The sequence below is a fragment of the Calypte anna genome, chromosome 11 (genome assembly GCF_003957555.1).
Source record: "Calypte anna isolate BGI_N300 chromosome 11, bCalAnn1_v1.p, whole genome shotgun sequence".
Lineage (NCBI taxonomy): Eukaryota > Metazoa > Chordata > Aves > Apodiformes > Trochilidae > Calypte > Calypte anna.
Genome location: NC_044257.1, coordinates 16,171,535 through 16,192,032, shown reverse-complemented (window position 1 = coordinate 16,192,032; position 20,498 = coordinate 16,171,535). Strand labels below are relative to the sequence as shown.

The following is a 20,498-nucleotide window of genomic DNA, read 5'->3' as shown; positions in this document are numbered from 1 at the left end:
CCCCACACCTCTGGCACAAACTTTCCCACAATTCAATCAGAGTCTGAAGATTAATGCAGAGTATTGGCATGGTTTTCCCTATATCATCAGAATACTTTCAGGCAGGAGTCAGAACAATAACAACTTTGAAAAAAAATGATATGCCAATGCATGATAGTTTATCACTCTTCCATAAAATTTAGTGGATTTTTTTTCAATGGATAAAAGACAGTTAGCATCCTAGATCATAAAAAGAATCTAATTCAATTCCAAATGCCTTCACACAACTCATCTACCATTCAAAGTCTCATAAAAATGCTTTAGGGGCAAGAGCTAAGTAGGTACTTTCCTGGCACTCTGTGCCAGGGTGAATTTTAGTTCATGTAAAAGACTTCAGCAATCTCTGAATAATCTCTCCCTCTGAGATTTATGGGAGCTTTGGCATTAAGTCTCCCAGATGAAGAATAAGAACTAAATGTGTTTTTAAAAGAAAATAGAATAGAATTGGTTGCATTCCAGAACTGCATTGGGTTCTGAGCTGTTATAAAAACCTTCAAAAGTTTACACCAGAGGCACATGAAGCGACAGTGGAAATGTCCCATGGGTGATAACCTGTTGCTGCAGGGAGAACTAAGTAAGAAGTCTGAGTGTAGTTGAGGGCTTTAAGGAATAATGGTTTCAGCTGTTAGAATATTTTTGCCTGTCACTTCCCATTAGCCTGTTAATAATTTGGAAAAATTAACAAGGCTTGCATTTGTTTCAAACATCATCTCATTTCACATTTGAATCACTGTTGAACATATTCTATACTTGTCTTAGCTCCGTTTGCTACTAAAAAGCACAAAGTCCCTTTTCCTGGATAAATAGATCCCTAGCTCACTTAAAATCTGAATAACAGAATGCAGATTACTCATAGAGAAAAGCACAGAAGCTAACACCTTCTTGTTTCACAGTCAATTATTCATGTTTCCAGTCTATAAGACCATTTTTCTCTCCTTAAATAACCAAGTGCTTCTCATTTACATGCTGAAGTTGCACACTGAGGGAAACAGAAGGAAAATTAAGCCCCCACGTTTGATCTAAGCATTTTTCTGTACAGTGAATAAACTTACGAGACACCCTTTGCCCAAAAAAAAGGAACATTAAATTAATGAAAACCACCGGTGGCTCATGTTCTTTATAGTATTTACTCTGGTATTCCACACAATATGTAATGGTTGCCATGGCAACTGCCACATCTCTTGGCACCAAAATAATTCTCAGATAAATGGATCTTTGTCAGACCAAACTCCAAAGCCAATATATATGAAACCTGCATTTCTTTGGCGGTGGGAATCTGCAGAGCCCAGGCCTGAGGGAGAGCACAAGCCTATCAAAAGAGAAGAGGCTGTGCTGCTGAGCTGAGGAACAGGGGGAATGTGGCTATATATGAAAAATCATACTCACTGTGTGCTGCCCTGGGACTCGCAGGGTCACTCAGAAACAGCCCAGAGAGGTACAGGAGTCACGTCCGTACAGCACTGTCAGACAAAACTCCTGCTATGAGGGTTTGATCTAAAATCTGCTGGAATCTGATTATTTCAGCAGGTTCTGGATCAGGCTGATGGATAAAAGGTGCAAGTAGGTGACTGGAATATCTATGGAAAATAGCTTATTTCCATGGTTAAGGAGATTTCAAATAAAAGGAGCTCTTTGTTATTTCCCCAACAGCAAGTGGTGTGCACAGAGGATTTTTATAAAAATATAGCCAAAAGGCAGCTAAGAGATACTACAGAATGCCCCATTGATGAGAACAAGCTCTTGCTTTCATTGACATTAATTAAGATGTATTCTGGGAAACCTGCAATGTAGCATTGCAGACTTAAAAAAAAACAAATAAAAATTGCATCCTTTCACTGGTGATTAAAGCAGGGAAAAGTAATTTACCAAAATACCATCAACACACAGGTATTAAATTCTAAAATCACTTATATCTCGGGTTTTTATGCATTGATTCCAAGTCAGTAGGTGTTTACAGTGTGATAATGAACAAAAATAAAAGAAGTAGAAACATTTTAACCATTTAACAGCTAGCAGGAGGATGTGATTATCTTACACCTTCTGCCAGCCTGAACACAAAACTGAGAAGATGAATTTTCTTTTGTTTCTCTTTAAGAAAACCCATCTTTATGTGCCTGAAGGGCACCTCCATATCCACAGGAAAAATATCTCCACAGCTTCTCCGAAATAAATGGTATTCTACATACTGTTTTGATCAGTATAACTCACAAGTGTACCACAGATACTGATGTACCCCTGTGACTTACTCTATTTTGTACCTTAAAGTTTAATGCAAAACACAGTATTTTATTTATGCAGAGCATTGCTTTTTGCAGCAACTGCTATATGCAAAATCTAATAATATAAAAGCCTTCTATCCTGTTTGTCAGTATCTTATATTAGAGTCCATATTCATACTTTTTCACAGCCATTTTCAGCTTATTTGGAACTCTACCCTAAACTTTAAAACTGCTAATATGCATTAATAGGAATGATTGCTTGCAGTGTCAGAGAGCTTGATTCCTGATCTTATTTGACAACAAAGTTATTGAACTGCTAGATGACTAAACTCAACTACACAATTCCTTGCACAAATCCAGATTCATAATAAGATTATTGATTCTTTATCATCTATTCTAAGGCAGAAAGCCATACATGTAGGATTTAATGCTCTATGCATTTTTTATCTCATATGAATAAAATTTTCAATCTCTACCCTGCAGGGATAAAGCAAAGAGTAAGACACAAACAAGAAACGCTAACATTTAAATCCACAAAGCTTAAATTCGTTATTTCTGTTTGATTCTTTAGGCAACAGAGGGGCAGACTTAAAGAAAACTGCATAAACATAGACATCCAGGCAGTGACTTAGTAGGAAACAGAATTCAGGTCTGCAAGGCAGCTGGGGAAATTTTCCTCCAGACAGCCTCTCCCATCCCTGCTTTAATAAATATAGCAGGGTACTGATACTGGGAAAAGCATTTGTTTGACAAAGGGAAAAATAGAAGGAGTAACCTCTAGCTTCTACAAAGTGGACTGGGCAGAGTAGCAGGACCAGAGCAACTTCATTCCCTTCAATCTGAGCTACTGCTGGAGGAGATTTTAGACTTTCTTTGTCTACAACATGCTGTCTCAGTGTGTGCTCCTCCCTCTTATCTCTTTCTCCGATTCCTTTTCCATCTAGTGCCTGAAAAGTGTCCTGAGGGTTTGACAGTTTCTGTTTAATGATTTCATCCTTCTGTATGGAAGACTGCTGAGCACCATGCAGTGAAGTTACTACTAGCCTGGAATTTCTGAGTATCTGCCTGTCCTCTTATCTGCTTTGGTGCCAGACTCTTGATATCTCTCTCCTCCCCAAACCCCCCACCTGTGTCTGCAATGCTGTAACAAATAAAAGCTCTAAATAGCTCCTTTTGCTGAGGGGGAGGGAGGAATAAAAAAAAATAATTTTTAAAAAGCTGCATTTTACCAACACATAAAAAAGGTAGAGAAAGACTGTTTTCCATGGTTTGCTTTTAGCTCCCAGGGTACTACAAGTATATTAATTACAACCATTTTATTTTGCCTTGGAGGACACAGTTCAGTTCCCAACTTTCTGTCTTGTTTTCCAACTCACAATCTGTTAAGAGACTCTACAAAAGATTGGCTACACTTTCTGTCTTCCCCAAAAACTCATTTGTGATGCAATTTCCAGTTTTGGGTTGTCCTGCTGTTTCCATAAAATAAAGCCTAGGGACCAAGCATTAGATAGGACATAAGTTTTTTAAAAATAAATTAATTATTGCCAGCTCAGCTCAGCGAGTTTGTTCCTAAGTAGGGTTTGAGAGTGATTTATTTTCCTTTAGTGATCTGAACCTCAGCATTTCCATGAATTATTCAGAATGAACCCAAAGTTCATTTGGGGAATCCTGGGTGAATCAAAACATTCCACGTTTTTTTGTTGTGGTTTTTGTTGTTGTTGTTGTTGTTGTTGTTTTTAATAACACCAAGCACTCAAGTCCTGACTGTGTGAAAGGATATTTAGCAAACACTGGGGAAAGCACAGCAGGAGCAGAGATGTACCTGCCTCACCAGCACTGCCTCATGGTGAATGCAAGCAAACTTCATTTCCTTCACTACACAAAAAAGAGGACACATTGTAATGCTACACCTTCTATAGGCTCCTGGCAACTCTTACATGCATTTATATTCCATATGCCTCTCTGAAATTTCAGTAACTTTTGTGTGTGTGTGATTATTCCTTTCTGTGAAGACAGACAGAAACCAATATACCTTACCAAAACTACAGGAGGAAAAGGTGCACTAAGGTTTTGAAATCAATCTAAATGTAGTCTGCTTTAAAGATATTTTTTTCTCTCAATAGAATGCATGCATATCTATAGGGGCTTAGGTGTTTTGCAGTAACATTCAGACATCTGGAAAAGCAGCAGTGATGTTCTTCTATCACCATACCCTGCAAAAGGGTCTGGGATCAGAGAGCAAAACCCATGTTGCCTGATGGTGGTGTAGTCATGGCCACCCTCTGATAGAAAGGTGCAGCTTCTGCAGATCTAATGTGCTTCTAGCAAAAGAGAAAGCATGGCCTTCAAGGCTCAAAAAGTGAGTTAAATAATAAGTGGGATTCTAGCAGCCACTGACTGCTATGCTTGTGAAGTTAATCACATATCAGTGAGGCCAACTGGAATCTTCCCACACCTTCAGGAAGAAAGAACCACACCCCTATGCCACTACCATACCAGAAGCTTCTCTGCACACTACAGGTTGCACCTCTAAAGATTTGCAATATTCATCTTGGGTAGCAGTCACAAAGGTTCAGGAATTATGCTATCTCCTCCTAGGCTCAGACTGCCAGTCAGCAGGTTAGAAACCATTGTTGTCAGTCATTTCCAAGAATGTTGGGAATCTGCAATTAGGAACATTAACAATGGGATTTCACAGATGTAGGTTACATGCTTTCAGAAAAGAAATGGCAGTTGCTGGCAGTGGGGAAATACTTAAGAAATACTTATCCCCTAATTAAACAAGGTACTGCTCTCTAAGCACTGAATGATAAGCAGTGCTCTAGCATGTGCTCATCTTAACCCTACAGAATTATGCTGAATTACTAAAGCTTCATCTGAGTGTTTCTTAGCCAAGCCTCCTTGCATAAACAGATGGAGCAGTTCTGCTGTTTCCATGCTGACGCATTCAGACTGCAAAAGTACAGGATTAAGTTCAAATTTATCATAAAATCACTTTAGATGGGATGCTGTAATATCCTTCTGTTATAGCCTTCTCAAGTATGACAAACAGAAAGACCAGACTGTCTGTGTTGTTCTTAAAATAGGCAAACAATAGTTGAAGCAGTTGGTAAAAAACATTGATTTAACAGCTACAGAGTGCTGACTGAAGCCAGAGTACGAAAGCCAGCCCCAAAGACCTTTATATTCCCTTGAAGAAAGGGATGATTTCCACCATGTAACTCCCAATGGCACTGCAGACACCAAGGATCACCATTCTAAAAGGGTAATCCTCCAGTTATGAACTGAATATCCAAGCCCATAAAGAATTAAGGTAGAGGATGCTGTGATACTGTTTTAAGAATGACCTAGGAGTGAAGATGGTCAAGTGGCAGAATATGCCAGATGTAGACTGGTTTTCCCTCTCTAAAACAACACAAAGTGGTTGGAACCAAATGCAGTAGTCAGGCCACATGAGACATTTGGCAGTGAAAGGCTGCTTCTCTAAGAAAACCAGAATAAAACTTCAGAATATGATTCTTAGAGAGTCAGATCTTCTCAGATAAATCAATCCCCTGAAATTTGACTACATCTCTGACCTGCTGTCAGAGATGTCTGAAACTCCTCTGTCGTTTCAGAAACTTCTGTCTGGAGAATAAGAATTCCCACTTTGAAACTACTCCTAAAATTTCAAAAATTGGACTGAAAACAAAATCATTTAAACATTCTTGTGAATGCACCAGAAGGAGCATGCCTGGCTGGTTTGGGACACAGGAGAAGTGCTAAAGTGCAGGCTTCCTACTCTGAGTTTGTCAGTGCAACACCAACTCAACCATGTTAGAGACTCTCCCAAAGATAACCCTGTTAAAACTGAACTTCGTGAAGAAACAGTGTATTTAAATAAAATTAAAATTCATTCAAATGTTCTGATCAGCTCCCTGCATTTACACATTCTGGTACTTTCACTCCTCTTTGAAATCTATATTCACACAGCATGAGGCATAAAGTGCAGATCAAAACCTTTCTTCAGCCAAAGGCTTTCAGAATTTTGCCCAACCTTTCCCTTAAAGTTTGTGGGGCTTTTAAATGGAAAACAATTTCTACTAAACTATTGTTAGAAATAGAATGAGAATGCTGGCAGCTGAAAATCTAAATAGCAAAATAGAGCAATAGATCAATCATTTTTATGACTTTTTTATGCTTCACTGAAATTATAGGTCTGTAGAGGTACCAAGTTAATTGTCTAGTAAGGCACTGCCTTGCCTGCCTCCCTCCTAAATTCCATGACACAGAGTGAGGCCTCTCTCACATTTCCTTTTGTCACTTCCAACAGTGTCAAGTATCATGCTGAAATTCAGAAGTGGAAAAGAAATAACATGGCATTCAGTGGAACAGAAAGCACTGGTGTGTGGAGTTGCAGTGTAAGCATTTGTTGTCATTTGTGTCACATGTTTATATGGTTTAACACAGAACAATATCAGATAAGCAAACCTAGAGGAAAAATTTTAATTCCACAGCACAGAATTATCACCTTCTTAGACTTAGTGTGAACAGGAAAGTTTGGTAAAATGCAAATTACACATTTAGACTGTGATTTTATTTTCACCTATGGCTAAACTATGGCTATATCTGGCACAACATGCACCAGAAGAACCAGCCAATTTGGATTCTCAGGATCTTTTATTTCTTCCAGTTCTTCGTGAATGTTTAGCATTTCAAACCAGGAAAAATTGGATTTTAAGTAAAACTGAGTGTTAAAACATTTCTGTGATACCTAGATTGAAGACTGATTTTGATCTCTCTGCTAACAAGTTAAAACTGCTTACAGTCCACATATAAATTCTAACATCATCTCCTTGGCACTTCCTTCCAGTCCTTTGCATTGATCTTACCTTTAATGCACCATGTTTTTCATTTTCTCCAACAATCAAAATTTCTGCCATATCCTCAGCATGCTCAGACCGTGCATGGACGAACAAGGCTCTGCCAGCTTCTGATACATTCTTTAGTGCAACTAAAGACCCATCAGGTTCCACTTTAAAGTCTGGGTTAGAAACTTCGAAGTTCAATTGATTATTACCCTTGCAGTCATCAAAATCCACTGGAGGGAAGAAAAGAAAAAAGAAAAAACATAATCAGTACCTGCTTGGCAACAGACTTCAAACACCTTTATGCTATTGGCTTGTTTACAGATCCTGGGAGGAAATGCATCTCAAGATAAGGGGAAAAACTTTCAAAGAAGCTTTATATTTGGGTGACTATAATTCATAGACGAATCTTAGGAATACATATTTTCAGAAGGATGATAAGAGATTTTGACTGTGTTATATGGGGAAATAGGAGATAAACAAACAGCTTTGGGCTTGAAAATTTTCACTCAAACCAAATGCACAAACTCAGCACCTAGTTCTACAAATCGGGCAGCACCAATAGAGACCTTGATATCCTCCTCATCATAACCTGGGATTTCTAAAAGCTCTTCTGCTAGCAAAGTGGTTTCAGATATCCAGAAAATCTTTATGATTGGAATTACTCCTGAATCTACAGATATTCAGAATATTCAAGCTCGTGGTCTACTGCAAAAGGGTTACACAGCAGAAGTGCCAAACAACATTTCTTACTAACTACCAAGATTATGATTTAGTGCATAAGTTACACTTTGGGTATAGCCAAGGATTATCAGAACTTAAACAGTCAATAACCCTGTTTACCTTTACATGGAAATTTTAAAATGTCTCTTAAGTACCAAGGTTTGAGATTTCCCCTTAGATTCCTCCTCAGAGTCTGGTAGATTTGTTTTGTACCAAACATTAGAAAAAATATTGGTGATATAACTATCAACTGTATGATTAAAATATCTTCACAATAAACTTTTACTTGCTAAATAAATTTTTCAGGTTTTGACATATATGAACAATATAGTTGCATGGAGAGGTTTTTTTGCAGACAATCTGTTCTATATTCCCTACCTGCTCCTTGAATTACTGCTTCCATACACTTTACTTTCCTGCATGTTCTCACTATTTTGATTTTAGATTTCATTTTTGTTGGATCTTTAAAAATTGCATTACAGTTTCAGCAATGGATACAGACAGGGATACAGACTATGTAAGATCCAAGATAATGGAGTTTTACTTAAAATAAAGCTCTTTGAATAATTGTTTAAATTCATTGTATAGATTTATATTTTCAGTTACTGTTTTTAAAGGAAAAAGAAAACCTCAGATGTTCGCACTGCCTGGCAATACCTAAGCTTTTCCTGAGTACGTAATACCTGTAACTGGTCTTAAACCAGACAAAATCTCACAGAATCATTTGGGTTGGAAAGGAGCTCTGAGATATCAAACCCAACCCTTGATCCACTCCCCTTGTGGTTCCCAGCCCATGGCACTCAGTGCCACATCCAGGATCTTTTTAAATATCTCCAGGGATGGAGAATCTACCCCCTCCCTGGGCAGCCCATTCCAGTGGCTGATCACCCTCTCTGGAAAGAATTTCTTCCTAATATCCAACCCCAACCTGCCCTGGCAGAGCTTAAGCCCATGGCCTCTTGTCTCATTGATGGATGCCTGGGAGCAGAGCCCGACCCCCCCTAGGCTCCAAGCTCCTTTCAGGGAGTTGTAGAGAGTGATGAGGTCTCCCTTGAGCCTCCTCTTCTCCAGCCTGAACACCCCCAGCTCCCTCAGCCCTTCCTCACAGGAATTCTGCTGGATCCCTTCACAGCCTCCTTGCTCTTCTCTGGACCTGCTCCAGCACCTCAATCTCCTTCCTGAGCTGAGGGGCCCAGAACTGGACACAGGTCTCAAGCTGTGGCCTCACCCTTATAGTGGGTGGCCAAACACCATTCCTAGGAATTTACACAAAAATCCTCTTCATTACATTTTGCATCTTCTGAATAAGGCACAGAACATGGGTATGTGAGGCTATTAAACTGACATTGAGAGGTTGACTTTGTGCTCTCTCAATCCCCAACCTCAGCACCACAGCGGGAGAAAAGCTTGTGGGTCAAGATAAAGACAGGGAGATCACTCACAAAACACAATTGTCTTCCAGAAGTCAATTAAAACAGATTTGAACGGTGAGGCAAAGTAAAAATTAAAACCACGCTGTCCTCCTCCTCCACCCCACACCCTCTTTCCCTCAGACTCAGCTTCACTCCCTCACCCTCAGCCCTGCAGCACCAAGGGATGGGGAGCAGGGGCCACCAATCAGTACTTCATGGCTTCTCTCTGGGGCTCCCTCCTCCTCACACTCTTCCTCTCCTCCTCCTTCTCTTTCTCTTTCTCCTCTTCCTTTGCTTCCTTCTCCTCTTCTTCCTCCTCCTCCAGGGTGAGGTCCCCCCAAAGGCAGCAACTTCCTTCAGGCTGTGCCCACCTCTTCTGAGGGGGTTCCTGTGTGGAGACCCAGCGCCCAGAGCCTTTCCCCTTCCTCTTGCCCTTCCCCTTCCTCTTCTTCTTCCCCTTCCTCTTCCTCTTCTTCTTCTTCTCCTCCATTCTTGGGGTTCCTCTCCTCTCTCAGACCATTTCCCTCTTCCTCCCAGCCACCATTTTGCCCCTTCCTCAAGCAGTTTTCCACAGAGGCACCATCAGCCTCGCTGAGGCGCTCAGCTCTGCCCTGAGGCAGCCGCGGAACCATCCGGAACCGGTTCTGTCCGGCACAGGGCAGCCCCAGCCTCCCCTCACAGGGTTCCCGCTCCAGCGCCCACCTGCACACCCCATACCCATGCTTTAGGAGCCTGAGGTGAGATCGTAAAAGAAAAATGAATTGCGATCCTTTGGATTTTTTCCAAATTATCCTCTCAAGCTCTGGTCACCACACGTTCTTGCACAAAAAGCTGTCCCAGCACCTGCAGGATCAGCTTCTCCACAACTCTTAACTCCAAGCTGCTCCCGTCTCCTCTGCTTTACTTGTGGGGAAGAGAACTCTCCTCGGATTCACAGTGGGATAACAAACCAGGATCTCATCAGCCCTTTTGCCATTTCATTGAATTAGGCTGAAAGCGAGGGATTTGGAATAAAAAAGAAGAAACAAAAAGCTCTTTCCCCTCGGATACTTCAGTCCCTCCAGACAAACCTGCCCCGGTCTTTCATGTTGCAGACCCCTGATTGCAACGCCTTGAACAGCAGGTGAAGGAGGGGGGACAAAAGCTGCAGAATTTGGAAACAGTTTAAAAGAATTCTGCAGTGCTCAGACCATGCTGGTGTCTGCATTGCCCCGAGCTCTGGATGCCAGGAACAACTTGCAGAAGAACCTCACATTGATGAGCTCTCTCTTAGTAAGGACTCCCTGGTGTCAAACAATTTTCAATATCACCCTTTTACACATTTTATGTTAGAGATATAATGGGTTTTTCAACAGATCCACTGCAATGTCCTAAACCTATCCACCCATTAAAAAAAAAAAAAAGACAAAATTTCCTTCTCACCACAGATGTGGAAAGTTGAAATTATCTGTACTAAACACCATATAGTCTGCAGATTTGATGAATTATTTTGAACTTATTCTTTTCCTCCCTTTAAAAACAAAACCAACCAACCAAAGTAAAACCCAACAAAAACCAACAACCCTAAACAATCAAACAAGGTCTTTGGAATTTATCTTGTTATATTGAATAAATATGCCCTTCTCATAGGCAAACTCTGCTGATGATCTACAGTCTATTAATAGCTTGCAACTGGAAAATTTTGGCATCAGTCTCTGAAAAATTAATTATGTCAGGAGTAAAGAGTAAAAAAAAAAAAAGCTTAACAAAAATATGATAATCACTCAAATAAATGTCACAGTTCAGAGGTATCACCCAGGCAAACACTATAGGTCACATGAAAAGAGTCCATGCTCTGCTCTGCTTCAAAAAGCGGGGTGAAGCTGGCTGGGAACACACTTCTCCCACCCTGCTGCTCAACATCCACAAACTTTGAGATTCCTGCATTGATGCCATCTGCGTCCACTGCAGATATTCAGAGACCACATGCAGATTCCACACATGGAATCAGGAGAAGTACTTGGATCTATATTCCCCTAGAGTTACAAATTTGACACTTTTAGACCTTTTATATTTTTCTCATCTGTTGACCTTGCTTGGGAAGGCAATGCAACTTTTTCCAACAAGGGCAGAGGCAGAGTTGTTTGAGAGTGGGAAACTGTTTTTTTACCACATCTCATCCAAAAGCATTGATGCTTTCAGTTCCCAATTTTGCCACAGAAACAAGAGTTCCTGATAAGGTTAATAGCAAGGAGAGAAAAAGAAAATGAAAATACTCTGAGAAGTAGGGATATGTAGGAGACAAATGAGAAGTGGGAGGAAGGAGATGAAGCAATCACAAGGCTAGAGAACACTGAAGAATTTCCAGACCAAGGACCAACAGGGATGAAACTGAAGTCAGTCCTAAGAGAGCTGAAGAGAACTATAACCTTGGATAAAATCTCCAGTCTCAAGGTAGGTCTGGGGTGACCTGGGAATGTTGCACAAGACTGCATTGCATTCCTTGTCATTCTAATGATGTCCCTCACGTTTACTTCCTTAAACTCGTGTGGCTTCTGCAAATGCAAAATACCCACAATTTACGTTACTTGAGCTGCCTTTCCCAGGCTCCAGTAGCAGCTCCAGAGTCTAAGAAACTGTCCCTGACCCCTTTTTCCTGCCCTGACAGACACTCAGGGGAGTTTCAGCTTCATCAGTTTAATCACATTTCCTACCTGTGGCTCTACATCTCTCTCTCAAACAAACCTTCACATGGCTGATGCTCTAAAAAAGCCACAGCCTCTTAAATGCAGAGAAAACAGAATTTTTATTTCTTATTCTTTAGTGAAGAAAACTTGCTTTGTACACAAAGCCTATGTACAGATCTCTATTTAAAAGTTATAAAGAGTGATTAAGTAATTGCTCTTCATGTCCTCCAAGTACTCATGGATCTGTCAGAGATGAGGAGTGAGGAAAGCCATGAGATATGTACCTGATTCATACTACCCAGCAGCATTACAAGAGATTGGACAAAAAGCAGCCCAGTTGCAGTGAATACAAGCACCAAAACCTCCCATGTCCTCCTGCACACTCACTTGGTGTTAGAGCTTAAGGGGTTTAACTAGATTGCAAGCCCTTCAGAGCAAAGATCACTTGTTCACTCCTGTCTGTACAGCACTTGCAACAAAATGGTTCTTGTTTGGCACTCAAGGTGCTACAGAAGTGCAAAAAATAGTAACTATTTCAGCTGGAGCCCTAAACTAAACTTTTGGTAATGCTACACCAGACCTGACCAGTGATTGAGCTTCACTGTCAAGAACTCACTGGGCAATTAAAACAATCATCTAATATTTATCTACATGAACACAGAATTCTTCATTTATTGATGCATATATGACTCTTTTGATGTTCCTAGTAATGCTCCAGCTGCCAAGTGAACATCTTTATTGTGCTTAATATGCCATATGGTATGAGACAGGCTCCAAAACTCCATGCAAGCAAAATGAAAATACTGCCAAGCATCTCCCAATGAAAAACAACATGAGTGTCACTCATCGCCCTCTGTTCTTTTCTCAGCTTCCTATATTAGACTTTTACTCTTTCCTGGAAGGCAGCTCATTCACATGTGCATTGTACACAATATTTTTGTCCACCAAGCAATATTCACTATTAGCAATACCTGACTTTGAGCTCACTGTCATCAATCATGCAGGATCAATCATGCAAGATCTCAAGCCCACTCCTGGAACAGTGGGAAACTGAAGTTGCTATTGGAAATATTACCCTTTAAAGATCTCAACATGAAATCTCAAGTTCCTGGGATTCATCATTTCAGTGCATCCCACTCTCACTGTTATGGTAAACCACAGATGAGGTTTCTTCACAGCTGTGATATTTATGTTAATGAACCACAGATGTTCTAAAGAATACCATTTTAAAACACTGAAAGGTCAGCAGTTGGATTTCTTGTAAACTATGTGAAAAGAAAACAAGCTGATTTTTTTATATATATGTTCAAAATCATATGTTAGGCTGATATAGTCCTCTTCCAAAATACTTTCTCTTCAAGGTTTATTCCCAGATTTTAACTTTTGAACAGAAATACAGAATCCATAATTTTGCCTCTGATGAAAACTCTGCAGAGCTCTGAATAATTAAATAGATATATTTATCTATAAACACACAAGAACTGATACATCTGTAGGTATAAGTATTTGTAATTTTATGTTAACTAATGATGGCTAGCAATAAATGGCTCCTCAGTGAGGAAATTTCACTTTGAAAATGCACACACCAAACACACACACAGACATAATTACCCCATCAATGGAGGTTAGGATCCCTTTTGTAAACACAGCCTAATTTTGTTCAAATCAGTGGGAATTCCAGCTTCAAGCTAATATTATCCTTAAAGTAACTTTAGATCATACTGAAACCACAGGTTGAAAGCTGTACCTGTGAGAGGTCTAGAGATGCAAGAGAAACACATTAGGGCTGCACAAAGGCAATTTAACTTTCCAGCCCTGCAGGGATCCCTCAGCTCTGCTAAAAAGTCCTCTCTGCTCAATAGTATTAGCAAAATACAGAAGTTAGACAGAAATTGGTAAAGCTGAGCTTTGTTAACTACAAAGAGAGAAAAGTGATGGTTGAAGCAAAGGAAAATGCTTCTGAAGGCTCCTGTTGTAAATTCATAAAGTACCATGACCTAGCAAAGCTCTTATTAGCAATAAACATTGAGTGAAACCAGCAAGTAACTGAGGAGATGAGAAGAGGCCACCACCAGGCAGTATTCATGGAACTATTAAAAACCTGACTCTGGTACAGGGGTCACACAGCAGCCCGACACAAAGCAGCAGAAATGCAACATGTTTGTGAGTCTGCAAGAGATGAATTATCCTGTCAGTGTGCAGGGGATGAAATCCACCTGAAACCAACACATCTGGACAACCCAAATCCACCTGAGAACAAAAGAGGAAACTGATACAACACCTAATGACAAAGGCAGATGAGAATCCTGCTTTTCAAGCCAACAGTGCTGGCAGTTAGGAGAAAGAGCTTCTCTCCCTTCAAGATCCCATCAAAATAATTTCTGGAACTTGTTGGTAGAGATCCAACAGTTTGTTTCATTTGTGTTGTTTTTTTCTTTGCAATACCTGAACAGCAGAAGGAAACAGATTAAAAAGAGAGCAAAGATGTCCCCTGACAATTCTGGGGAAAGAGTAAAGTCCAGAAAAGAGATGGTCAACATTGAAGTCAACCAGGCTGGCTGTTTCTTCAGATACAGATTTGTCAATATTGCATATCAAAAATTGCTCTAGAAGTAATGGATTTGTGCCTTAGAACAACTACAAAGAAATAAAATATTTCTTTACACATAAAAAATATGCCTGAACCTTTAAGATAATGAACAAAATTAACTTTATTAAAATCCTTTATTAAAATTGTAGCTCTGCAGCAGAATTGCTACAACATTTTTTCTTTTCAAGTTCAGCAAGCAATAGTAGGTTATTTCCAGCCTCATGTTTAAGGTATCTTATTCTGGTATCTATATAATTTGTGCCCCTGAAGTAAATTATTACCTATTTAGCATCTAGACAGTCAAAAGCTGAGTACAATGCTCACCAAAATATAATAAGATTCCTTAATACACACAAATACAGGTCTATATTTGACTTCTTTGGAAAAGCAATCACTAAAAAAAACAGACTTTATCCTTGCAAAAACGTAGAATGTCTACAAAGTGTTTACCTAAACTGGCAAACATCCCCTGCAATTTCTGTGTGATGATCAAATCTGTTCCCAGCCCTGTTAAAATGCAAAAAGAAAGCCAACAGTTCATCCAGCAGGCACCAGGGTGTATCTGCCCTTCAGAGCACACCCTTCCCATGGGATAAATGGTACCTAGGAGTATTCACAGCTTTTTTCTCTGCTGTCAAAATGCATAACAAGAATGTATCACAGATAAGAGCTCCCCAGAGATCAAGGAAGAGGAGGGATTTCACCCCAAAACCAGCTGCAGACAGGAAAAAGTGCAACATTTGCACTGGAATAATCACATTTGTCCCTCTTGTGCATTTCACCAGCAGTCCTAGCAGAGACAGAGGAGCTGCTAACAAGTTGGAGGAGTTGGAGGTGAACATCACACCAGCCACTTGGTTAGACATGAGCACAGCATCTTGGCCTCTGAATTAGAGCTCAGCAGCCCTGCTGTAAAACCAGAAGGTTCACAACTTGGATCAGCCCAGCACTGACACAAAAAAATATCTGGGATCCCAGCAAGTTTTTCACAGGGCAGAGTCCTGTGTGAGCAAAACAGCTCCAGCAGCACCAGACTCAAGGATTCCTGCCTTTTCCAGCACATACATCTTACTGCTGTTTCTTGACTTTTTCCACTACACTCCCTCTTTCCTTTCTTCTGCTTAAAGATCCCTCAATGGCAACTTGTGCTGCAAATTTATTTTACCAACAAGGCTCCCCTAGCTGCTTGAAATTACAGGAAAGTATGAACACTACAATCAAAGCTGAAGGCATTCCCTCCTCCCTCCAGCAAAATTCACCAGCTCACACTAAATACCTTCACACATCCTTTTGTTTCCTCTTGTCTCATTTAGGGCAAAAATTTAATCAAGTGGAAGGTGTTGTAGTGAGTTGCTCTCAGCTGGAAGTTATCTCAGCTTATTCATTACAATATAGACACATTATTGACTGAAGTCCTGAGTCAGTGGCTGCATCCTAAGGGATGGTGGTACTGTAGCTGCTGCTCTAAGACCTAGAGAAAAATGATTATTTCAACAAATATACCTCAGTGAATGTGTCTGAAGGAAAATATAAAAATCAAAACTTTGGATGTTATATTGCAGTCATTGATCTTCCAGCCACAACATATAGTTCAGTTTAAATAGAACTGCTGTCTCCTTGTAACTGCAGAGGACACTTGAAATGATCCATCTGTGGAGCTGCAGTCCCAAAGGAACTGTGACATCACTGGGAGGACAGGACACTTCACTATATTAACACTGTCTTGGTCCTGAACTGTCCAGGTGACCCCAAACCCAGAAGCATTATAGAGAAAAGATTTTCTAACATTATTAATTTCAATGACATCATTTCACATTGCAATGCAAATTATAAATATTCTATCTTAGCAGATTTGCAGAATGTTTTGCTAAGAAACCCAGGAGAACGTAAGAAAAAAATTGCTTTAGATTCTTACAGAATCCTCACAGGCTGAGGCCAAGACACAAGCAGACAGAAGCAAAACATTCAAATACATTCAATATGTTGTGGTTCTGCAAATTGGTGTGAGAAGTTTGTCAATAGGAGGTCAATTGTATTCTATTGTGGAGGAAGACAGGCCAGAAGCCTGACTTTGTACAGCAATTCCCAGTGGGATTTATGGATAATTTCCTTAGAGTGCTGGCTGGATAACTCAAGAGGCAGTATAAGACTGACCATGAATTTTCTTGGCTTCTGCACAAGCACACATCTGATCTTTGAGCAGTCACCCTAAGTGCTACCCAAACCAAGCTTCTTGATATATGTAATTTATTGAAAACTAACCAGGTTGTGTTCAGCAGAACAGTGTCTCAGGAGATTTAAGTATGTAAATAAATTGCTGCCAGCAGATGTCAAAAAGTAACAACAAGCAATCACTCAGAGGAAATAACTACAGTGCAACCAGCACACAAAGTACCTTATTTACATCAGCGTGGTTTTGAAATGTCTCCAAACCCACAAATTAATTTAGTAAGGGTGTTCCCATAACTAGACAATTAGCTGCAGGTCACTGGGATTTTTTCCCTCAAGTTCACAATTAAAACTGTTTGTCTTCAAGGCCACTTTGTTATAATTACAGTGATCTGTCATCTCTTAATGTGATCTGTCACAACCTCTCATTTCCTTTTTTTAATGGTGCAAGCTGCTGTCAGCACTCACCTAAGACCTGTTTTCCATGAGGTTTAAGCTAATTTACTTCGAATTTTTATGTAATATTAAGATGAAGGGAAGAGTCACTAAATCCTGCATACACTTACATTTGCCTGAAGTTTGGACCATCAGTAAGAAAGCTTACTAAACGGTAGAAACTAAATATCAGGCTTCACTGGAGGAATGAATGCTTTGTCCATTCCTTCTGTGTGAACTACAAATACCTCAGTGATCTAAGGATGGAAGCAGAAATTACTATTCTAAGAAAATATGGTTTGTAGCATATCAGATCCATGGTGCCACTCACACCCTTACACACTTTTTTTTCAGAGATGGGAGAAAAAATATTGCTTGATATCTCTCTTGCTTTAGCAGAACATTGAGACAAGGAGTCAAAAGTGCAGGAGCTTTTCATTAAATAAGCTATTGATACAAAGTGCTTTTTACACATTACCCACAGACACTGGGCAGAAGCAATATTGCTTTCATCTTCTCAATCTTGGCTCTTGGTTGCACCTTCTGTGTGAAATGACAACTAATCTGTAATCCAACAGTGAGCTGCACAGACTGCTTCCTAACTTCAGCACTCTGATAAGAAGTAAAACTATTGGCCAGTGCATGATAGGAAATGTTAAAAAAAAAATAAAAAAGCAAAACACAAATACATGGATATATCCATACAGCTGCGATTTTTTTCTCTGGAATTCTAATAATTATAACAGTCTTTTTTGATGTACAATAATGTTTTCTTAAAAGGCATCCCCAGGAAGACATCTTTCAGCTTGTGCCATGTGGAACTGATTTCCAAATAGCACTCAGTAGTAGGAGTTTGTTTCAGAAATAGAGACTGACGCACCATTGACAATACATAAAAGGAAATGAGAGTGAGTAATAAATCCACTGTGTAATATTTTCTTTTCAAAATGGATACTGTAGGTTGCTGGCCTATTTTCCCAGCTGCTGAATGAGTAATAACATGCCTAAAAATCTGCCCAAACCATTTAGTTCAGTGGATTGTTCAACTTTCCCCGTGAAAAACTGAAACAAAGTTCTCCCTCTTTGCAGGAGAAATCTTATGCCTCCTCATCTTCTCCATCAATAAACCTGGCAGAGAAATAAGTTTATCTTAGTACTGTTTACCAACTTTTCTCAAGCAAGTTATCTCAACCTTTTTTCCCCTCACCAGGAGAAAATTGAATTTTTTCAGACACATCTGATTAAATGCACAAATAACAGGGCTGTGGGCCTTTTCACCCTTCAGTCTAAAAACTGGGTGTTAGAATGCAGCCTTTGGACACAGCTTATGAAGAGCTTTTCAGAATACCTTCAAAAATCTGAACTGTATTTGAAGTTGCAAAATTAGCTGGTAGTTAAGCTTTTGTTTCACTCAGCCATCAAGCCAATTCCAAGACAGAGATCATCCTACAAACCATGGAAAATCAACCACTTAATTGCAGCCTGCTAAAGCATAAAACTTCAGAGATTAGTGACAGGAGCCACCTCTCAAAATTCTGCTGGGTTTATAACTTGCCACACTTCTCATCATCTCTTTCAAACAATATCAGCACTTGACTAACAGTTTCAGAACCAAATAACCTTGGGTTTAAATTTTGACTCTTGCACTAAGATCAGACGAGTAGCACTGCTGAGAACAATGCAACTAAAATTGTACCATGTAATCTTGCTCTGCACAGTCATTCCCAGAACAGTTTCTATTCACATCTTACACAGGCTTTTATACTGGAAAGAAAGACAGGCTTTGGCATCTTCCACAAAAGAACTGACCTGAGGGAAAGTATACTCTGTCAGTCAGGATGCTTTATAAGCAACCTGAAATTTGTTTACATAGATAGACCAAGGAAAGAGCATCAGGCTACTGAAGTTTCTTTTTAATTACTGACAAATAATGAAAAAAAAAAAAAAGAGAGAAAAAAGAGAAAAATAAAAATTAAAAATAATAATAATAAAAAAAAGAAACAGGCAACACGTACAACCCAACAGTGATGATTTGATGAGCCAGGTGACACTGTTACTCACTTTTGCTGCTTAAATGGGTGCCTTGCAACACATGCTCACACTAAAGAAGTAGCATTGCATATGAAGCAAATGACAATGCAAAGTTGTGTCAATTACTTCACACAATCTCCACTTCAAATGCCCTCTGGGGTTGGTCGTGCCATTGGGCTGCTTGTGGGTGGCTGAAGGTGGATCCCCCACTTCCATTGCACCCTGTGTACATAAAGCTCCCAGCCTATAGATTACATTGCAACCACAAGCTGAGATCAACAGAAGGTTTCATCCCCTTTTTGCCAGCTTCAGGAGTATGGATCAAGCCAACGACTGACAGTTCCTCCAGGAAGCTTTCCTTGAGTGACAAATAGATTGGTTTCTTTATAGTAAATTCCATAGTGAACAAAAGAGGAGAATGAAAATCTGCCTGAGCCAACATCCCAGATGCAAACTTCCACAAGAGGGACTCTTTGTAGAAAATCTTTACATGAAAAATGAAACCAGAACATCTTAATGTGGAGATGAAGGGCATTGCTCTCTACAGCCACCTGAAAGGAGGTTGTAGGGAAGGGGTTGTTGATCACTTCTCTCAAGTAATTAACTTTAGGACTGGAGGAAATGGCCTGAACTTGCACCAGGGGTGGTTTAGACCAGATATTAGGAAGAATTTCTTTACTGAGAGAGTAGTCAGGTGCTGGAATGGATTACTCAGGGAGGTGGTGGTCACCATCTCTGGAAGTATCTAAAGCCTGTGTGGATGAGGCACTTCAGGACACTCTCTAGTGGGCATGGTGAGATATAGATACTCCCACACAGAATTTTATTTTGGGGGTGGGAAGTGTTAATGGTTAGACATAGTGATCTTAAAGGTCTTTTTCAACCACCACAATTCTGTGATGACATTACCACTAGTGAAAAGCATATTACTGTATAGAAATACTATTTCTTATTAGTCTCATTTATTTTCACATGGTGATCACACTGGAGACAGATCAGACAAGATGTTGGCTACCACAAAGTAGTTATAATGCTGAATCAATATGTAAGTAAATGTTATTGCCAAGCACTCACATAGATTTAATAAATTACATTCCCTTCTAAAACTCTGAGAATTCCACATAGTTGTCAACACAAGAAAATTTGCTGGCCATGCAATGGTGGATCTGCATCCACTAATTACTTTTTTTTATAATCTAAAATTTAATTTCGTTCTTTCCAGTCAAATAGATTAAAAAAGTCTTCCTTTCTCTTTCTTTTGACTTAGTGCAGGTACAGTTAATTGCAAATGCTCTAATGACTGCACTAAGGATTAGTGATACAGATTTCCTACACTATCACCTGACTTTGCAGTATGAGAGTGCAGA

General features: G+C 39.7%; 1 protein-coding gene across 1 annotated transcript in view; it reads right to left on the bottom strand.

Moving 5' to 3' along the window:
* The window catches only part of CDH13 (cadherin 13), a 407,424-nt gene that overhangs the window by 251,709 nt on the left and 135,217 nt on the right, over window positions 1-20,498 (bottom strand). Inside the window, exon 3 of the mRNA XM_030457618.1 lies at window positions 7,130-7,338. Within this exon, the coding sequence (XP_030313478.1) occupies window positions 7,130-7,338 (209 nt within the window). The remainder of the gene's footprint in view (window positions 1-7,129; window positions 7,339-20,498) is intronic.